This window comes from Polyodon spathula, chromosome 11, assembly GCF_017654505.1.
Source record: "Polyodon spathula isolate WHYD16114869_AA chromosome 11, ASM1765450v1, whole genome shotgun sequence".
Lineage (NCBI taxonomy): Eukaryota > Metazoa > Chordata > Actinopteri > Acipenseriformes > Polyodontidae > Polyodon > Polyodon spathula.
This window is the reverse complement of record NC_054544.1, coordinates 9,074,555-9,096,643: the sequence shown is the minus strand read 5'-3', so window position 1 is coordinate 9,096,643 and position 22,089 is coordinate 9,074,555. Positions and strand designations below refer to the sequence as shown.

Sequence of the window (22,089 nt, the reverse complement as noted above, 5' to 3'; positions counted from 1 at the left end):
AGGCATGGGTTCCACTGAGTGTTGTTATAGCTACTATTTAAACCACTGTTGTGACATCACTTCCATCTGCTACCAGGACATTGCTTATGGTATTTATATTCCTGAGGTTGTTTGTCATGTTTTAAAGTCAAACAAAATACAAACAAACAGCTAAACAAACCAAAGCAACCCAAATATACCCTTATTGGTATGCTTACTGTGCCAATTTCCATTTTGTATAATTTAATGTATCTGAAGGGGCCCAGTCACCGTCAGTACTCCGACTCAAGCTCTAACAATGTCTCAGTGACTTATCATGTTTCTACCATCTCTATCCTTGCTCTTGAGACTGGACAACTTGGATCTCAGCCTAGCTAGAAAGGTTTCAAATGTCTGAATGCCAGTCCACGATAATAACAAGGGTGACACTTTTTGATCAGCGTTGTTCGGAGAAGGGATCAATTGGAATCAGCATGTGTTTGCTTTAGTTATGAGCTTCTAAGCTTGCAGCTAATGCAGATTGATTTGGGCAGAATGCATTGTAACAGATACACACGACAAGAACATTACTTAATTAGAAAATAAACAATTGACAAGCAATATAACTTTCAGTTACAAAAAGCTAGCTTTAGTGCTTTAAATACAAAAACAGTATTTCTTATGGGATGGGGAAGTTCTAAATATCTACAATCAGATGTTGAGCTTCACGATTATAAGCTACATGTGCAAAGACCTGTACCCTCTTGAAATTAATCATTTTACATTTGAATGGGAAATTATGCACACCCATTTACATTTGGAAGCTTTTTAGATACTATAATCAAGTTAGCAGAAAGCATAATGAATATTCAACATTCTGTCCTTTCACTTTGTTTCCTCATTACAGATTGGGATCCCTGCCAGTAAGATGTGATTGACAGCACTGTTAGTGCTGGTTTGAGCAGTGGTTAAGACACTCTCTTGTGGTGCATGTGGTCACTTCAGGGGTTACAAGGGCACACAGATATACATAACACATGATTGTAAAATTGGATACACTTGAAAAATATACTTTTGCTTTTGTCAAACGATGTGCTTTCCTGGCACTGCATTCATTGTGAGCACTAAATTCTCAACAGAACCTTTGGTGATGCAAATTGTCAGCCATACCATTTGTTCCCATGGTCTTCTATTGAAATGAAAAAAAAGTTTTAATGCTCTGAGGTACACATTTTCCTGGAATATCTATGAACCATCCTGTATTTTCCTCACTGTGAACATCTCCAAGGATATCAATCACAGCATCTTATTGATGCACCCTTTGTATCGCTACTGATGTGTGCATAAGATTGAAATGGCTTTTCTGAGGACAATACCTCAAATATGTCAATGGAAGAAACCCCCAAACAGCCAAAGCAGTATCATTTAATTCTCAAGAGTGATTTTCAGAATAGAAACTCTTATGCAGTCGCTTGTTATAATCTTGCTGTTTTTCTTTGCTGTTGTCTTTTTCAGTGTCTAGACCTGTTAATGGGAGGCTATGTCCTGGACCAATGCCTTTGGTTGCTCAGTTGTGCTCCACACCCTGCACAGAAGAGTGCTTAGTCTCTGCCTGGTCTTCTTGGGGGCCATGCATATATGAAAACTGCAAGGATCCACAAGGGAGGAAAGGTATTGAAAATGTATATTGACTGGCGGTCCTCTAGTGGCTCACCTGGTAAAAGCACGGCTGCAATGTGTGTAGGGTGAGTCATACAGTCAGGTTTCTGTCCTAGCTATGCAAAGTCACCAGTCTTCTCTGGGGATTTTGGAGGGAGCGTTTGGGTTAGGGAGGCAGAAACAGCAGGGACTGTTTCTACTCATTGAGCTACAGTGGACTCTACTGGCCAGGCGGCTGGTGAGCTCAAGCAGATACTTGCAGGGTTGACCTCTAGCTTGATAACATAAACTCAAGTTCCTGGGTGAAAAAGAGGAAAGTGGCTTGGTCGCGGGATTGAAGGAAGCCTACCGAACCTTCAATTCACTTGAGCTGTGTGGAGAATAATAATTTGACACTCTAATATATATATATATATATATATATATATATATATATATATATATATATATATATATATATATATATATATTATATATATATATAAATAGACATTTTATTTCAAGTATACAAGTATGTTAGTTCTAAATAATAGCATGTGTCCCTCCATGAACTGTAGTTACAATTCAGTGACTTACTGAAACAAGTTCATGATGCAGCATCAGAAATGATAAGGGAAATTAAGACATGGGTTTAATACAGCAGCATTCAAAAATAGTCTCAATCACCTTATTTGAATGTGTGTAAGGCAGGTGTAGTGAACTGGAACTGATATGGAACAAGGTGTGTAAAGTGAACCAAAGATAACATCATTCCTTTTCAGCTGATTAACAACAACTTCTGTGGTGACAGGCTTCTAAATTATTAACCTCTTATGGAATATACCGTAGTACTGCTCAGCATCTTTTCACTGATATGTTTTTTTTTTTTTTTTAACAAATATCTTTTGGGCAAACTTTAAATGTTCTTCCTAAACAGAAGCTTTTTGCTTTTTTGACAGAGTTTCATGGGTCTTAAACAGAACACTAAGACCTAATTCTTTGATAAAGATTTGCTCCAACACAAAGCTGGCTTTGTTAAAAAAAAAAAAAAAAAAAAAAGTGAGTTTGGTATGGCAGCTCTTACATTACTAAGCTTACAGTATGGCAGAGATTTGGTTGCAATTTTCAAGCAATGAAATTACAGCTATACATGTAAACTGTGTCAAGATGGATAGTAGCTTATTAAACACTTTAGGGAATGGAACCATATATAGCAATATGTGTGACTACATTAATAACCATTTCTGAGAAATACTACAGTACCATGTATAGCACCAAAAAAAAGCTATTAGAAACTACAATCCGCAATTATGATCTAATGTAAGCCTGTTAATGAAGGTCAGATGATGAATAAATAGTGCATCATTGTAATTAGAGCTTTTACTTAGATTAATGTTGTGTGATTTACAAAAGTTGGTGTTGGATTGACAATAGATTAACCCTCAATAGAGTAGCTGCCAGTAAGATCCTCTAGGCCTAGTAGATGTGAAGTTAGTCTTGGCCAGAAGGCAATAGAGAAAGTCCAGAAATGGATCGTGGGTGCAAGGGCAGATCTTTCACTTTGGTAATTATCAGAAAAACCTAGTGCCACAGATAAATCTATAACATGTTGTAAATGTAACAAAGTTGAGTACTACTATTATCTTGCCATCAGTTAAGCCATGTTACTCCAGATGTCCCCAAGGCACTGAAAGTGTACAATTAACAGGGAATCCCATATTAGAACATAGATAAAACAGTCCCATTGGTCATTAAAGTTGTTTTCGCTTTTTAACTTTTCTTAGGTTTTAGACTACGAAGACGTCAAGTGATCCGAGAGCCTACTGGCACCGTTGACAGTTGCCCCCATCTTGTGGAAACTATGCCATGTGAAGAACCAACTTGCTTTGAGTGGCATGTGACTGAGGAGCCAGTCTGCATTCCTAATAAAGGAACGTGTGGCCACGGAACTCACTCCCAGAAACTTGTGTGTAAGAACAATCAAGGTAAGCAATACTCTTAACAGTTGTCAGAAATCCAGAGAGACCCACTAAATTCCTTGTCTTTAACAACACATTTAACATTGTAGACCTGGGAAAGATCACTCCACTTATTACAGTAGAGCAGCAACAATGATGATTAAGGCACATTATGACTAATTGTACTCATAGTAATGCCTGGAATGTCTCAAAGAGCTATGCAACGAGAGTTTGGTTCCACCTCTGCAATCAGCTTTATAGTAGTTTTGGTTTATTTTTACACCTGAGATGGGAGGAAATGTTTAAAGATAGATAGGTGATGTGCTGTCCAGGATCACACCTAAAATCACTTACAGAAAACATTGCAGGAGAGTGGGGGGGGTCCAATGAAAGAGATTGACCGCTGGAGGTAGTGCAAGTAAGACTGTCTTTTTAGAACACGTGACTAGCAATTGCTTGGTACCATGTTGGGGGATACTTTATACCATGCTCATTTTAGGAATATTTAATTTCTTACAAAACAACTGTTCTGGAGTTTTGATGTGCAATGTTGTACTTTGCTGCAAAATGCAGTAACCTGAACCATGAACATACTAAATGAACAGAAAAAACAAGAGCTAGTTTCCATTGTTCTTTTTTTGTGTTTAAAGGATACAGCAAACACCTTCTTTTTGTTAGTTTTGGGGCTGTTTTATCTGTATTTATCGGTTCAAACATAAAGTCAGAAACCCTATGAACAGTACACTGCATGTATTCGTAAAGCCTTGCTGTGCAGTGCACTCACTGGTGTGCTATGCTCTGAATACAACCCACTATACATTATCTAATGGATAGTGGCAACCACTCAGCCATCAATTTTGCCAGTGTCCTATAAGAGATTTACTGTGGGCATATAACAGGGCTTTTAGTAATTCTGTTCAACACAGTGAAGTTTATATGTATCATCGTACCTGCAGGTTATGGAAGATTGATTTATTTAGGTTGGCCTATTGGAACTGGAGTCAGTGAGACAATGAATTTGAGCCTGTTCCTGATAAATATTGTATATTGGCAGGTATCTTTTTCAGTAGTTTTATTTCGTTCATGTTAACAGATGTTGTTTTACGTTAATATAGTGTTTTCTTTTCTGTAGCTGTGATTTACCAGTTCCACCACCAGGGAACACATAGCAAAACAGTTTTAGGTTTTATTTGGTATACTAACTGTTGTTTATCTCCCTCTGATACCTCAGTATACAGTACTCAAATAATGCCTTAGGTGTGAATATTACTGTGAAAAATCCTTCTTAGTCTTTGGGCCTGATTTTGATGATGGGAGTAAAACTCTTGGGCAAGACATGTTTGACCCTGATTTTGATGAAAAAACTTGGTGCAAACAGAAGCGAATTTTTTCATGCAAATCACAGCAGCACTAAGTAATGAAGCCATGTTGCAAATAATAGTTCCAGTATGAATCAGAAATACACTCTATATTGCAAAGGCCGGAAGTATGTATTAGAAATTACATGTTTATGAATATTACGAAACACTGCTGTCACCTATGCAAAAATTGTTCAATGAATGTAAATGGCGCTATGGCAATAAAGAGCAGCTTTTTCTTGATCAAGATCAAAGGCAATCACTAGGGTTATTGTTTTCTTAAAGGGAATGTCAGTCATTCCTGATTTGTTAGCAGCTTCTGATTTTCACTTCTTCTTCATTGGTTAGCTTTAACTGAATTCCACCAGGGGCTTAGTTCAATTTTGTATGCTGGAACAAAAAGTACAGAGATACTCGTATTTTTAAGAAAACAAACAATTCAGCATATTTAGACACAAAGTTCAGCAGTGCTAGGATGATTGTTTAATGAGAGGGGATTTATTTGTTCTTAGACAGCCTCCATTGAGCAGTTGGTTCTAATTGCTTTAATGGAGACATATAATCATTATAGTTATGCCTTGATGTAGACGCATTGATGGCAATAATAATTCTGCACAACATGAGTAAGGTGTTCACTGAGTTTCAACATTTTATATTACTTACTTTAATGAAATACTGGTTCGGAATCTGACACATCTGGGAAATGTTACTACTGAACCTCTATTACCATTTTATTGTGTTAGTTTCTTATAGTTTTAACTTTGTATCATATTACTATTTATAACCAATGTATACATTTCCAATTGAATGTCATTGCCTTGATCCATAGAAAAGAACCCATCATTTAGAGCCCTGTCACCGTCTAGGCACTCATCTGATTGTTTTAGTAATACTGATAATGGAATGTAACCCCTGCTTACTTCAAGCTAATTCAGCAATAGCCAGGGCCTAAGGAGTTATCAAACACAGAATCTCACTGTAATTACACTAAATGTCAAAACGGAGACCTCTGGCATTGATAGATAGAAGGCTGAACAAGCAACAAGCATAAATGTTGTGGAAAATCAATTTTCACATGTGAAAAATGAATCTGATTTTTTTTTTTTTTTTATCAGACCTCTAGTTGTTACTGGTTAAGCTCTTTATCACCCTGCTGTTTTTTTTTTTATTTTATTTTATTTACAAATTGAACTAAAGACATTATAGCAAGGTTACCTTAAACATAAAACATATACAAAATAACAATCATTTTACAATCCTATTGTTTGAATTAATTATTTAAATAAATAATAAATATGTGTCTTTTATAATTAAGTGAGTTAGCAACTTGGACCGAAATGAAATATGTCTAGAACCCCCCCTCTTTGTTGTTGAAAACCAATACATTAATACTTAAATAATTCATATAGTACATGCATTCTGTGATAGTGTTGAATATAGATAATTTTACAGCAAACAGTATATCATTTAAGAGTAATATAAAACTGCAGAGTCCATGTCAAACTAAGACATTGTCTTTCGGGTAATGAAGACTTTTAGTTGCCTCAGGTTAGAAAAAATTGTTCAGTGCATATATACCTCTAATAGTGAGATCTTATTGAAATATTGTCCCTGTTTTCTTAAAAGAGAACATTATTCAGGAACATCAAGACATTTCGTGAACAGAGGGTTTGATTGGTGTTAAATGGGCAATATATTCCGCATCCATAGTCATTCATCATTACTAGAACATGATTACGTTTTTGGCAGTGATACACCTATGAGACAGCACACTCATAAAACTATTTGCATATATTTAGGAGCAGATGTTTAGCAAGAAAATGGCCTGCCCCCCATTTACTTGAGTTATTTCTATCTGAAGAAAAACTTGAAATAATGTAATACTTATATTGTTTTATATTCTTTTTCTTTAATAAAGTTAGTTTAAAAGAAACAAGAGAGCCTGTGCTTTGTGAAAAGAACAAATTAATTCTGGTCATATTACTATTTTGGTGAGGAAGCAGTGCATTCCATTAATTATAAATGCAGAATGGTATGCCTGAGATGTTAAAATAAGCTAATAGGCTGTCTGACACACTTCTTTTTCGCTCTGACAGTGATCACTTCAATACAGCATAACAAGGATGATGAATTAGCATTATTAAAGCTAGTCATTTTTTCACAGTCAGTTTAATTTGAAGAATTTGCTACAACTGTCATTGTCAACTGGCAGTCTACATTACAGGCTTTCAGTTGCACCTTGGACACTTTACATAATTTCTATTTACATCAGTGATAGAAATCATAATTACATCTTCATCTAAGAAATATATAAACACTGCTGGTGGGGAAGCTGTAAAAAAAGCCAACACGATGCTTGGATATATAATGAAAAGTGTTTAATATAAATCAAGGGAAATAATGTTAAAACTTTACAATGCATTAGTAAGACCTAATCTTGAATACTGTGTTCAGTTCTGGCCACCTTGCTACAAAAAAGATATTGCTGCTCTATAAAGAATGCAAAGAAGAGCGACCAGAATTATTCCTGGTTTAAAAGGCACGTCATATGCAGACAGGCTAAAAGAATTGAATCTATTCAGTCTTGAACAAAGAAGACTACGTGGCAATTTAATTCAACCATTCAAAATTCTAAAAGGTATTGACAGTGTCGACCCGAGGGACTTTTTTGACCTGAAAAAAAGAAACAAGGACCAAGCGTCACAAATGGAGATTAAATAGAAGGGTATTCAGAACAGAAAATAGGAGGCACTTTTTTACACAGAGAATCATGGGAATCTGGAACCAACTTCCTAGTAATGTTGTTGAAGCTGACACCCTGGGATCCTTTAAGAAGCTGCTTGATGAGATTCTGGGATCAATAAGCTACTAACAATCAAGGAAGCAAGATGGGCCAAATGGCCTCCTCTCATTTGTAAACTTTTTTTATGTTCTTATGTTTCTGCTTATTTCTTTCTTTATTTCTCCCTAATTTTTTTTTTCTTTCAAATATTGAAAGTACACCCATTTTAAGGGCTGTTTGTAACATACAGAATATTCCTTACCAAGGATAATATGCATCAATAATGTGAATTACTGGATTCTCCCGAGTCAACGCCCAGGGGGCGTAAAGTTGTCGTTAAGGCAAAAGTGTGTGGAGGGTGGGGGTGGGGGGGGTCATTGACTCAGGTAGGGACGAAATTACATACCATTATTGCAGAGGAAATATTTTTAACATTAGGTAGATAGATTACGTTTACAATTAGGCATGCTTAAAATTGAAAGGTAGAGCACAGCACACAGTCATGTTAAAGAATCAAGAAGTGCAGTTAACATATTTAATGACTGGTGAAATATAATTCAAAGCTACTTTAGGATGGCCACTTGTTTGTCTTTTCTAACCTTTTCACAAAACAAACATTAAACCTAAAAGCTACAGTGTTCAGCGCAAACCTACATCATGAAAAACCACATTTGTAGTTGAAAAACGCTAAAATAAAAGTTGCTACATTTAAAAAATATCTAAATATGTGACATTTTTGGTCTGTTAAAATAAAGGACTTTCCCATAATCTATGCAAGTAAGAAATTGCGGTGTCCAGGGTCAAAACACAACATGAAATAATAAATTAACATAGAATTAAAATGTTCAATACAAGAAATGGTGCCCGAGAAACAAGCTTTTGCATTGTCTAAAAAAAATTAAAAAAATTATGATGCAAAATATGGATTGTAGGTAACAACAGAAAAGTGTAATCAATCAGACTGCGAAGCCTGTATCATCTGATTCGAAACCATCGAACTCCACGTCTTAATTATCTTAACCGAAGATTTTAATTTTCTTCTATTTCTGTGAGAAGCGATATTTTCCCTCAAGCATTATTTGCACATGGCCATTAAAAAAAACATAAATTAATGGTGAAAATTTGACTTTCAGCTGAAATTTGGGGTGGGGCGATCGTTCAAACCGGGGCGTTGACTTGGCAGAGTCCATTATATTTACATTTTCATGGGATTAGTGAGAAAGTCCTGAAAAAAGTCTTCATTTTGGTGTGGAAAATGCTAACAATAAGCTTATATACTGTATTTGAACATTAACAAATTTTAAAAAATACATAAATACATGAATAAAACAGAAATGTATTAGTCTCTTGCAGATACCTATTTAGTATTTTCTTCATTAGAGCCTGTGAACACACATTGGTACTTGACCTCTCTTCTGCTCTTTCCACACATCTGTAGCTGATAGCCAGCCAATTTCAATACAGACACATTTCTTGGGAACATCAGATTTGTGCCACTTACAGTTTCCATCAAGTCAGAGTAAATGAGCATACTTTTCTTAAACTGTTACATTTGGCATCTGTAATTTGTACTGGTCTCTAATCAATCAATTAACATATTTCCTAAAGGCTGAAGTAACATCTGCTGCAAACTCCAATCTTCATTTCCTCCAGATTCATACTATGGCATGATGTCTTTAATTAAATATGTTTTAAAATAGAACATATGTTAGATTTCAGACCGTGCAAGTTTGTACTATATGGGTTTGATTTACTTTGTCTACAAATGAGTTTGACCAGTTGGATTTCTGTTTGGACAAACTATCAAATTAAACTAATGTTAAACAAGTAAAAGTAGATCATTTTGTGAAACTGGCTACACAGCTGTTTATTGCCAGCTGAACCCACCAATAATCATTTCAGTTGTGACATAAGCCAGATTTGAACCCAAGGTTAACAAAATAGAGAAGACTTTCATTTGTTTAGCTGTATTTTTCTAATTAATCATGCAATATGCATTTATGGTCTGCAATAGCAGCCGCTAGCTAATATCATTTTTTTATTGTATTATTGTGTTTCCTGTAGGTTGTTGTGTGTGAGTACTAACATTCAGCACTGTACATCAGATAGATAAGCCACAGCATGCATGGATACATCCAACTTTATGCACATCTGTTGCTGCTCACACTATGTTGCACACGTCTGCATGCTCTATCAGCCATGACCCTGCTTGTGACTGGATTGTTTTTCTGCAAACATTGCTATTCCAGGAACTCCTGAATGGACTCTTGTTGGTCAATGCTGCCACTGCATTGAGGTACAAGGCAGTTGCAAGGTCATGTACTGTAAAGTCAATTTCTGAGTTTTGGGATGATAACTTGATTATATGTGTTCCAGATAGATACACGCAATACACATGTTTTTTTTTTTTTTTTGTTAACAATCACATTTATCAGTTATAATGATGATCATCCACAAAAAAATGGCTCCAGTTGTTTGTAAACTATATGATAGGACCCTACTTTGAATATTTTGGAAATGGCCTCCTACAGAACCTCTTGTTCAAAATTCAGCTTGTAAACAGTTAAAAGAAAACTACAAAAACAAAACAGTCAATATTATATTGAATTAGTCAACATTGCAGCAATCTGCACACTCATTTATTTAAGAATGTATACTGTAAAAGCTCACAGGTGAAATCTCATCAGAGTTCATAATTAGAAAGATATATTAGTGGCATCCGTATATATACCTGCTATATAGATGTATATAATATATAGAAATCAGAATGACACCTTTTATAAAATGTCCTAATTTGCATATTTATTTCTTCAATATCAAGGTAAAGAATACTTTATTTCTACATTGTGTCAGAAACAATTATTAAAATATTTTGTGCGCTATTTGCTAATAACAACATGAGCACACATCATCTGGTTTTCGCAGATAAGAACATTATTACTTTTTTAAATTTGATTGTATCACTACCATACTGGAAGTTATTGAAATTAATTTTTCATAAGATTAAAAAAAATAGCTGTAATGTTACTTACACCCTTACTAAATCATATAATGCTCTAGATAGCTTTGTTTTGATTATGCAATGTTGAGTTTTAAACTCCAAACAATGGCTTGGAGAAAAAAATGGATTATTTCAGCTGAAGGAGGCAGTGTGGTCCAGTGGCTAAAGTCCAGAGCTTATAACCAGAAGGCCACTAATTCAAATCCCACCTCTACCGACTGACTTACTGTGTGACCCTGAGCAAGTCACTTAACCTCCTTGTCCTCCATCCTCTGAATGAGATGTCAAATCAATGTCCTATTGTAAGTGACTCTGCATATAATGCACAGTTCACAGCCTACCTCTGTAAAGCACTTTGTGATGGTGGTCCACTGTGAAAGGAACTATGTAAAAATAAATATTATTAAAAAGTAATAATATGGATTTAGTAAAAATTTAATATTATTAAATTTGCAATGCTCATGTCCTATAAGGTTTTATTGTGGAGCTCTGTAGAAATAGATTTGGTGGAGAACATGGCACATTTTATCCATTCCTGGTGTGCATGTATTGACAATATCCTTAGAGAAAGTATCATAAGAGCACAGTGTTGTCCATGTTGAGATTGTTACAATATCTTCTTTGAGATTTCTACAGTAGCCATTTAACTAGTAGCTACTATTCACCTCAAAATGTGAATTAAGTATAATGCACGGGACCAGTGGACCCAATGTTTATTTCGTCTACGATACAGACAAATTAAATCCATTTAACTAAAAATTACTCTTTAGAGAGCAACACTATTCAAATGATTCTGAGCAGTTTCCTTGCTCACATGCAATTTGAACACGTGGGATGGGCCCACTGAAGACAGATTTTTACATGAGACGTTTGTCTTTCCGTCCTTTGATGATGGACAAATTGAGCACTTTTTCCTTTTGGAGATTGGGTTAGCAGACAGAAGAGTTCCGAGGGCTTTCCCAAGCTGCTTGAGGAATTCAGAAGCTGTTACAGTCACTCAGGGCTGCAGCAATCTATAGAACATGGCTGCCTATGTTTAGAATGCCATGAAACAGAGCCATCGGCCAAAATATGTGCACATTTTTCTTTTTTTTTTTAATGAAAAAATGTATCTGAAAAAAATGAAGAAGCTTTGTTCTTTACTTTTGCAACATATCAACTTCATATGACTCTGGAGCTAACTCCTAGTAGTTCCAAAAATTAGGAATTCTAAATTGCATGACTGGTCAAGAAATGTCACACAAGTATTACCCCCGGATCCCATTACCAACCTGTGAAGAAACTGAGTAGCCAGACCAGCATGAATACCATCATACAAGTGGTGCTGACTTAACATGAAACTACAGTGGTACAGTTAGCGGCAGGCATTTTAGAAGTGCACTGGGTCCACAGCAACTGTGTATAGTAGTTACAGGTTAGAAACACCAATGCAGATATTAGGCAAGCTAATGTAGTCATCACATTTCTAAAATCTGGATTGATCATCAAGCAGGAACCTACAGCTATTAAAGATTACTTTAATGGTAGACGTTAGGAGTCAGCTATTGTAAACATAAAAGGATATCATAACATACCATGTAATAAGCTGTAATTAGCATTTAAGCTTCTTTTACAGCCTGTATCAAACAAATTTCCAAGCTGACTAGCAGACTGAATACAGAATTCTTAACGTTGCTGAGCTGGCAGTTTCTACTGTGAAGTGAAAAAAAATGTGGAAAAATCCCTCTATTCAGAACATTTCCTGTTAATTTATATCCTATAGGACCACTTTTTCACAATAAGATTTTCATCCAAAGGGAATATACATTTTATTACCATGACTTTAGGGGCTGTAAAGTGTTACAAAATAGTGTTACAAAACACCCTGTAAAGTTTACAAGAAACACATTATGCTACCTTTTCTGTGTTCATAAACATACTGGCAAGTCTTTAAATGTATTTATTTATACAGCAGATTTACAATTACAAATACAAGCAACAAAATAAATATATGTGTTGTTCAAACTTACAAAAAAAAAGAACAGCATAAAAAAGGCACATTTATATGTTAATGTGGACGAAAGGAAAAAACATGGCAAGAGGCTCTAAATTGCTCTTGCAGTTTTTCATCAAGGGCCATAAATCAACTAGGCAATACATTTCTCAACATTTACGCAAGGAAGAAAAAAAAAAATCTCTTCTAAAGATTGCAGTGCGTCCAGATCACAACTCCTTCTGCATCAATGCCATTGACAACACTCCCTCTCAACAGTCAATAACAGCAGTCGATAACAGCACGATAAGAATTAGTATAGTAAAATATTAGTACAGTAAATATTGTTTGTTTAATGTATATGATGTAAGAAATATGTATGTCTGATGCCATTAGAGGCTTAAATATTGTCATTGTCCATTGCATAGAACTAGCACTGACATCCCTACCCCTTTACTCCCTCCCTCCCCCCCCCATCACCTTAAGCACCCATAGGACGCATTCTAACTTCAGCACCCATGAGAGTGCAACATTCCGCTTGAATTTTACTTACATTACACGTTATATTGGCAATGTAATAGACATACTGATAATTTCAATCACAAAATCACAATCCAAAAATAGCATGAACTAATTAATTAATAGCAAGCACATCTCCTCATCTTGTGCTCGTCTTGTGTTTTTTAGTTTTTTTTCTATTTAGTAATCTCTAATTATTTTATTATTTTCTCCCAATTTATATATCATATATGATTATTTTTTAGCTCAGCTAAGCTCGCCGCTACCACCGCTGGTGATAAATAATACCTTTCACTACGACTGTTCAGCAATTGCTATTTAATTACACCAGCTGTTCATAATGACATAATGCCATCAACTGCAATACCAGTGGAAAAGATTATTGTGTGTCTGTCAATATGAGGTATGTGCATATCAGTCTTGTTACACATGCTAATGTATAATAATGGGCTGCATTATTTTGCTATTGCCACACACAGGGGCAGGCGCTGCCCTTACGCACAACAAAACAACAAGAAAAGTCAAGAAAATAAGGAGGCGGTGTCATGCGTGTCACACACTTGGTGTGCTTTATACAGCTTGTGTCATAAAAATGACTGGGCCGTTCTATTTGTTGAAATTCCTTTCTTACTGTGTTTCAGTATTTCACCAGGACACATACAAGCCAAAATGAGAGCAATGTCATCTTCCAAACATGTCATCTTCCTAAAGTCACAAGCACATAATTCATATTTCAAGTCCCATGGCTTACTCCTTGCAGTTGCTCCTGTTCTGTGAATACTGGACAAATGGGATATTATTGGGAACTCTTTTCTGAAGTGTTTATCTTGAATTTGTGTAGGTGAAGATGTTTCTGATGATCAGTGTATGGAGGACCCTCCTCCCTCTCGACTGCCCTGTGAGGTGCCTTGCCCTATGGACTGTGTGCTCAGTTATTGGTCTGCCTGGGGAGGGTGTTCCCACTCATGCTCCAGTAAAAATGAAGAAGGAAAACAGAGCAGAGTGAGATTGATCCTTGCGCTGCCTGGAGAAGGTACACTTGCTGCTTTACTGGTCTACAGTTTACAATTGGAAATTAACTTTATTTTGTTGTTGTCCAAAACCTGGAAAAGTATTGACGTTGGCTGTATTATAAAATAGTAAATACATTTGAAGAAAAGTTAAAGGTCCTATTTTTTTTTAAAAGGACAGCATTCTCTTTTAATAAGTTTTATATAATTCAAGTACATTTTGTCCTTTAAAAAAGAATAATTAATTTAATTAAAGACATGACTAAAGACTTTGAAAATAGGGACCAGAATTGTTTTTGGTTTCTATAACAAAATATAATATATATTTTACTCGACGTCAGAAAATGTATTATTGTCTTCCTGATAAATCGATCATACTAAAACATGAAGAATTCTAATTAGAGCAGTTTTGCATACTATATTCCACCTATAAATAATGTTCTAAAATATATGCTGTAAACACGACTGCCTACTGTTGGCGGTATCAAAATGTCAGGATCTTAATATGACGTGGTAGGATTATTCTGTGCTGCTAAACTGAAATCAAAAGGGAGAAAATATTATCACCAGTCAATTGCAAGGTTTAGATGTGATAAGTTTGAGAAAATAACAGGTACAGGGCTTGCCTTTAATTATACTGTAGAAGCAAAGTTAAGCAAACCTCAAAAGGAAAACAGAAAATGGAGATTTCATAGAAACACTAAATAAATTATATATATATATATATATATATATATATATATATATATATATATATATATATATATATATATATATATTATATATATATATATATATATTTATTTAATATATTTATATAATATAATATATATATATATATAAATTATATATTATAAATTACACAGGAATGGTCTTTCAAGCTAACATCTGTTCTAGCATATGACAGCTTTGTCTTGCTTTAAGCTATTAGTTAAATCAAACGCATACTACATCTTGAACAGATGTCATCATGCATATAAACATTGGCAGAGATTTTAACTTAATTCTTTGGTTATACATTACCAAGGTAAAGGAATGGTGATAAAACATGATTAATTTCCACTTTCCAAAATAATGCTTTTTTAGCAGTTTTAGCAGATTTGATACCTTAATTAGGTTACATTAAAGCACAACTGAGTTGTAGATAGAGTCCTTAGGCATTATTCTGTAGTTGACTCTTACTGTATAACATAAATCACGCATTGCCTGCTTCAGATTGCACAAATGAAAGTCTAATTAAGACAGAAAATATACCTGCGCCTTGAGACATTCAACTCCCACATAAAGTCCTGTTTCACCTAATTGTCTGAATCCCACGCTGGAAAGGAAGAAAATATGTTTCATAGACATCTAACCTGACAAGGCTGAAGTTCAATTAACCTTGTTTTTACTTTTTTTTTTTATTCTTTTAGATTGAGGGCAATGTTGATTACAGCAAGGCCATTATGACAGTCCATTGTAAAAGTAGTAAAAGCTGATGATGAGGCAAAGAATGTTTAAATGATATAAAACTATAAAACACTAGCCTACATGTTGCTAGAAAAATGTAGGAAGGGATGCTTTTTTATTGAAAGTGACAGGATAGCGGCGAGAAAGAGACTCAGAAACTATAGTACAAGCACTAAAGCGCACTTTAATAAACTAAAATAACACAAAAGTACAAACAAAAAGGCACAAGGGCAAAATAAAGATTTAAAGACAAATGCGAAAACTGTTCAGAGCCTTCACTGAACTTTTAAAGACAATACAGCAAAATAAAAAACAACACAGGTTCACTGATCAAACTCCTCCAAATGGAGCCCTGGGCTTTCCTTTTATGTGACATGGCTAATTTACCTAATTAATCAATAATTAGCTATTATCTAATTAAGGTCCAGCCACATTCTCACATTGTTTTGGCAGGGAGGAATTAACTCCATCCCTGCCAACCACCACCAAACACCAATACAGAGCTCTCGCTCTGCCACAGTAATGTGCAAGCTACAAGTTTCAGGCAACTTTGTCAAGAGTGTATAATTGCAAACTCGGAGACCTTGCTCATGGTGGCCTGTGGTGGCCAGTGTGTACAGCTTTAAAATACGTAATCGCTGAATATGTCACGCCCCTATCATGTGACAAGTGCAAAATAAGTCTGGAATCAATTTCGCTTTGCTCACTCAATAATTGTATTCAGAAATATCTGCTCTAGTACAATTCTTTATGTCGGGCTCCGCTGAGATTTTTTAGATATGTCTTCATCAGACAGTTGGGAGTTATTAATAACACTATGTAACACAATTTTTGTTCCTGGGTAGTAAATGTTATTTCCTAATTGCTTATGCCTCAAAAGTATATAAAATGGCTATTATTCCCCACAAACTTTGCTTTTGTGACCAGGACAGTGATATTTTGAAATTTACCTATTTCCAATGAGAAAACGAGCGAATTTGTGTCTTTTCGTTCACATAAAGTCAGAAAAAAACAACATATGAATCCAAATTAACATATATTTATACTAAAGTAATACAAAAATTACTACAAAAGATTTAGAAGTGAGTAGTTTTTCGAGATTTACGATTATACTATAAATCACTTTCACGAATCAGCCCCCAAATGTAGTCTCCCATCATGTTCTCGTTATACTGTCCTTGGTAGCGGCGTTCAAAGTCCAGTGTATCCTGGTGGAAGCGCTCGCCTTGCTCCTCTGAGTACGCTCCCATGTTCTCCTTGAATTTATCAAGATGAGCATCAAGGATATGGACTTTGAGGGACATCCTACAGCCCATTGTGCCAAAGTTCTTCACCAGAGTCTCAACCAGCTCCACATAGTTTTTGGCCTTGTAATTGCCCAGGAAGCCCTGAACCACTGCGACAAAGCTGTTCCAAGCCACTTTTTCCTGTGGTCTGACGAAGACACCGGCTTTGACCTTTGCCTCAGACAGCTTAAGGAAGAAGTCTTGAAGGTACTTGAAGGCTGCGAACTCCTTATCTAGAGCTCTGACAAATTGTTTCATAAGGCCCAATTTGATGTGCAGTGGTGGCATCAGCACCTTCCGGGGGTCCACAAGTGGCTCCCACTTGACGTTGTTCCTCCCCACAGAGAACTCGGTCCGCTGTGGCCAGTCCCACCTGTGGTAGTGCGCCTTGGTGTCCCTGCTGTCCCAAAGGCAAAGATAGCAGGGAAACTTGGTAAAACCTCCTTGGAGACCCATCAGGAATGCCACCATTTTGAAGTCTCCTATGACCTCCCAGAAAAATGCAGATATGTATCCACTTAGGCAGCTGGAACTAAACTGAACTGGTGGGCTTAAGGCCCCTGTATTTATACTACTATTTATATTACTGGAAAGTTCTAGAAAGTTCTAGAAGTTACTCCAAGTTTACTCAGCACTGAATCTATCTGGAATGTTCTGGAAAATAGGTAAATTTCAAAATATCACTGTCCTGGTCACAAAAGCAAAGTTTGTGGGGAATAATAGCCATTTTCTATACTTTTGAGGCATAAACAATTAGGAAATAACACTTACTACCCAGGAACTAAAAAAAAAAATTAAAAAATTGTTACACAGTGTAATATAACCATATACCATTGTAAGAAAACAAGAAGGTGCCCTTAAATGATGGCTATTTTTACAAAAGCATTTTTGGACACCAAAAGGTAATGATTGTATTTTCAGGTGGAAAGCCATGCCCTCCAGCTCCAGCCTTGGAGGAATGGCGACTTTGTAATGACCATCCCTGCACTGTATTGTTTTGGGAAGTTTCTCCATGGGCCTCTTGTACTGAAGACACCTCCATGACAACTCTCAATGCTACCAGCAACTGGAATGGAAAACCCACCTGTGCCGTCGGAATTCAGAGCCGCAAAGTCACCTGCATGAAAGTCAATGTTGGGCAGGTTATCTCAAAAAGGTATTGTATCTTTCATCATTAAGATGTCTCTAATAATGCATTAAATAAGCAATATTGTATAAAAGTAGTATGGCAGGTACCATTGTGTTTTGCTGCATTATGTTAACAGCAGACTTGCCTTTTCAGCCACTCACATTATGCATGCTCCACAGCTACCAGCATGCTGACTTGGCAGACCTGTCACCTCACAAGTTGCATTCTTTGTCTTGCCAAAAAGGCTGCCAGTTTATCTCCAAAGCATTAGAAAGGACTGAATGAGCTGACTGCATCCTATTTCCTGAATGAGACCTGACAGGCATCACCCATTCTGCTTACATTATGCATAGCCAGTAACTGACCATTAACTGCACTTCTAAATGCATTTCCTTCCTTACAGCTCTGCATTTCTGTGAATACATCTCAAGGACATTTCATTTTTAAAATTTCAAATGCTGTAGTGGGTTCTATTATTTTATTACCTTTTTTATGTTTGTTGCAGCCTGTTCCTGATAGTGAAACATAACGTAATTAGATCATTAAAAGTTGTGAAAAAAATTGTTACCCCATATCTGTTGGAATTTTTTTGCCTAATTATGTACTCTATCCAGCATATTTGTCTTCGGTTGGTCTATGGTGAAGACAATTTTTACAGAGCTTAAAATGACAATCCAGACTGAGATCAAGTTAATAGATTCTTCTATTGCCCAGTGTTATTGTGCCACAGGCAGCAAATGTAGTCGTGTCACATCATTAATCCTTGTAACACTGTAAAAAATCAATAATGGGTTACTCTTCTCCTAACAAGTGTAGTTGATTAGCACACACATTTCCCAAAAGCAGGACTTGCAATACATTTAATTGTAATCTTGTTTAACTATGCTACTTAACATATGCTACAGTAAAAGTTGGACCAAGAGAGGCACCAACATTGATAAACAATATTATAAAACGACGATAGGGCACGTGAATGGGAAATGAACAAAGAATTCCAGCAGTGCTGTAGTTTTAGAAGTACTTTTTATATATTAAACTAATCTGAAGAAATAATTTAGTAACATATCATAGATGGGTTTTCAATTTTCCAGGGAATACTGCCCCCTACTTGTACATTACGGAACACACTGACATCTGCATTTATAAAACATGTTGGGCAAACAAAGCATTCTGATTGGTTATTAGTGATCACATAACCGTGGAGGAATTTTTGCACTACTGTTATTGATTACATATATTTTATAACCTTGCTGTTATCAGAGGTTATTTGACAAGCTTATTTAATGAAATCCAAACCATCTTAACTTCCAGTAGAGAAATGTATAATGGAAAATACTGTAAGCATGTTTTTTAATCGTAATGACATTGCAAAGCAGCGATGGTAGGAATGTGGATGGAGGCACATTTGACACAAAGAGATTTTTAGTTTTTTAATCTTAGCAATGACTTTTCTTTATTATCCCAAACATGGAGGGAATCTACTAATTAGAGAGATCAGCACAAATGAGACCAGAGCATTCAGACTCACTCATTTTCCCTAGTGAGACAACCACCCTGCTAAACATTTACAGAACTTCTCAGGACTTGGAAAAGTTTATTTAAAATTGTAAAGATTAATTGAGACAAATTGAGCAAGTAAAAATGTTCTTCGTGATTGTGCTTTTCCGACGGAAAGGAATGCGAGCACCCACTGTTCCAAAATAGCTCATGTGACTTAATAGGCATTTATACAAAGACACTATTGCTATATAAGTAGACTGATATCATTGAACACAATCTGCTTTTTCAGTATGTGTAGCATATAATTCCAAATATAGCATTGTACACAAAATGAAATACAGTTTAGTTGTTATAGGAGAAGAAAGAACTAAAAAAAACATTTTTTTTAATAGCCTAAAAATACAGTAATAATACTATTCAAGGAATACATACTCAAATAACAATGGTTACGGTTGTGCATCATGGCAAGAAAAAAAAAACAAACAAACTGATGTGAGTGAACATATCATTTCCTTGCTATTCATTTGTACACTTTGAAAGCTATCCCTTGGTACAGGTTTTACTGAAATGCTACAATGTGAAAATTCTTATACTGATAGTTTATGTCTCCCTCTCATTGAGAGCAAACACTATATATTATTTTAATCCTGTTTTTTTGCCTGCTGTAACAAAATACACAAACGTTTACATTTTCTTTCAAAAGAGCAATTATACAATCAGATTGTGACTTGAATGTTATGATATAAGCTGAAGGTTTGGAGTAAAATTGTGATGTAATGTTTAAGGACTAGGCATAGAGTATGTGTAGATGCTCCTGGATGTGGTGACATTCCTAGAGAATGTGCTTCCTGGCAAAAAGATAAGAAGCAATAAGGGGACCAGCGAAAATACCAATGCTAACAATACTGTGGGTAAGAACATTGATTTCAAAGCCTTGGCTATCACTGATTTTAGCCTCATGTTTTAGGAAGTAGTGGGGATAATTAATAATGCTGTGTTAAAGCAAGACTCTTAAGAAGTATTATGTTCTTTGTTGTTTTCAATAAATAAACACAATGCATAGAATACTGTGGCTTTCTGGTGGTTTAAAGATATGATGTTTTATATTTCTGTTGGACTTTTACTATTACTTTTGCTAATGCTATAGCTCAGACAGCCATGGTTAACATGAAGAATTGTAAGTCAAGCTGTAGCCGAGGACAGATGAGAATATGGCTATAAATATGATTACTAAACCAACTACAACAACGATAGATTTAAACCCAGATGTAAAAAGCCATTACGTTAAAGTATTTATCCATTTCTTCAACTCCCATCCATACCCTGAAATCTTATTGTAAAGGGAGCTACATATAGCCTGAAATTAATTAATTGAAATTAATTAAGTGAAACTTTATGTGGCCCTGAGGCTTTATAGAGGCAATATATCCCTTTCATATTGAAGGAAAGAGGTTAATGGTTTTAAGGATCGTCAAACATCAATTTCTAACCAGACAAATTTCAATCCAATTAGATCAAACTAGGTCCAATTGGACATTTGTTCTTATCTGTCTTGATGTAGTTTTTAAAAGCCTGGCCTAGTGTTACACACAATTATTGTACCATGGTGATGCATGTCTGGCAGTTTCAATGAGGAACGAAGTGTCATCACATTCACCGCAAACAGGGCATGGAAGGTCAATTGTTATGGTACTTTCTACTTTATAAGGGAGTACAGCTTTATTAGAAAATAATATAATTGATCTTAATTTACTCAGAAACCTGCTAATGAGTTATTTTGTAGTACATCTTAAAGCCTTGTTAGACCCACCCAAAAGCTTTACTGCCTTTACAAATGCACGCTTGGGAGTAAAAATTGTAATGTTTGCTAATTTTCTGTTTACAGATTTGCAGGAATAGTGCCTTTCTTTTACACTCTTATGTTTTGAGTTTAGATGTCCAGATTCTACTCGGCCAGATCCAATTCGCCCTTGTTTGCTACCTTGCAAGAAAGACTGCATGGTCACCCCTTTTAGTGCATGGACACCTTGTCCTACAACTTGTCAACAAGGTATGGACTATTACATTATGGAAGAGCTGCTCGATAAACTATTTAAAATCAGAATTAAGTTATATTATCCTAAAAACATAAGTTCCTTGTAAACCAAGACTACCAGTAACTGAAACATTCTTCATGAAGGATACTATTTTCAATGTGTCTGGTGTTTCTAGTGACATTTTTGTGTTTGAAAGACAAAGGAATTTGTATTTTAAATATATTTATACAGGACACAATTAGAACATTTAAATAGTGTATACCTTCAGGACAAGTACAGCAATGCTCCTCAATTGTCTGTGCTAGTATCACTGATATCAACTTGTTTTCTCCCTCTAATTCACCTGTGGGACAGTCAACACATGTCTAACCACCTCTATGGTCCAAAATTCAATGAAGTTTAATTTTAGAATGACATTGCAATTGGAATCTTCTATGGTCCAGGACAGGTATTTTATATCAGCAGAAACAACCTGTTACTACTGTGTATTTTT

At 35.5% G+C, this 22,089-nt stretch overlaps 1 protein-coding gene across 1 annotated transcript in view; it reads left to right on the top strand.

Annotated features, from left to right (window-relative positions):
- The window catches only part of thsd7ba (thrombospondin, type I, domain containing 7Ba), a 103,873-nt gene that overhangs the window by 31,099 nt on the left and 50,685 nt on the right, over nt 1-22,089 (top strand). Inside the window, exons 6-10 of the mRNA XM_041263733.1 lie at nt 1,474-1,629; nt 3,381-3,581; nt 14,028-14,219; nt 17,853-18,087; nt 21,495-21,610. Of these exons, the coding sequence (XP_041119667.1) occupies nt 1,474-1,629; nt 3,381-3,581; nt 14,028-14,219; nt 17,853-18,087; nt 21,495-21,610 (900 nt within the window). The remainder of the gene's footprint in view (nt 1-1,473; nt 1,630-3,380; nt 3,582-14,027; nt 14,220-17,852; nt 18,088-21,494; nt 21,611-22,089) is intronic.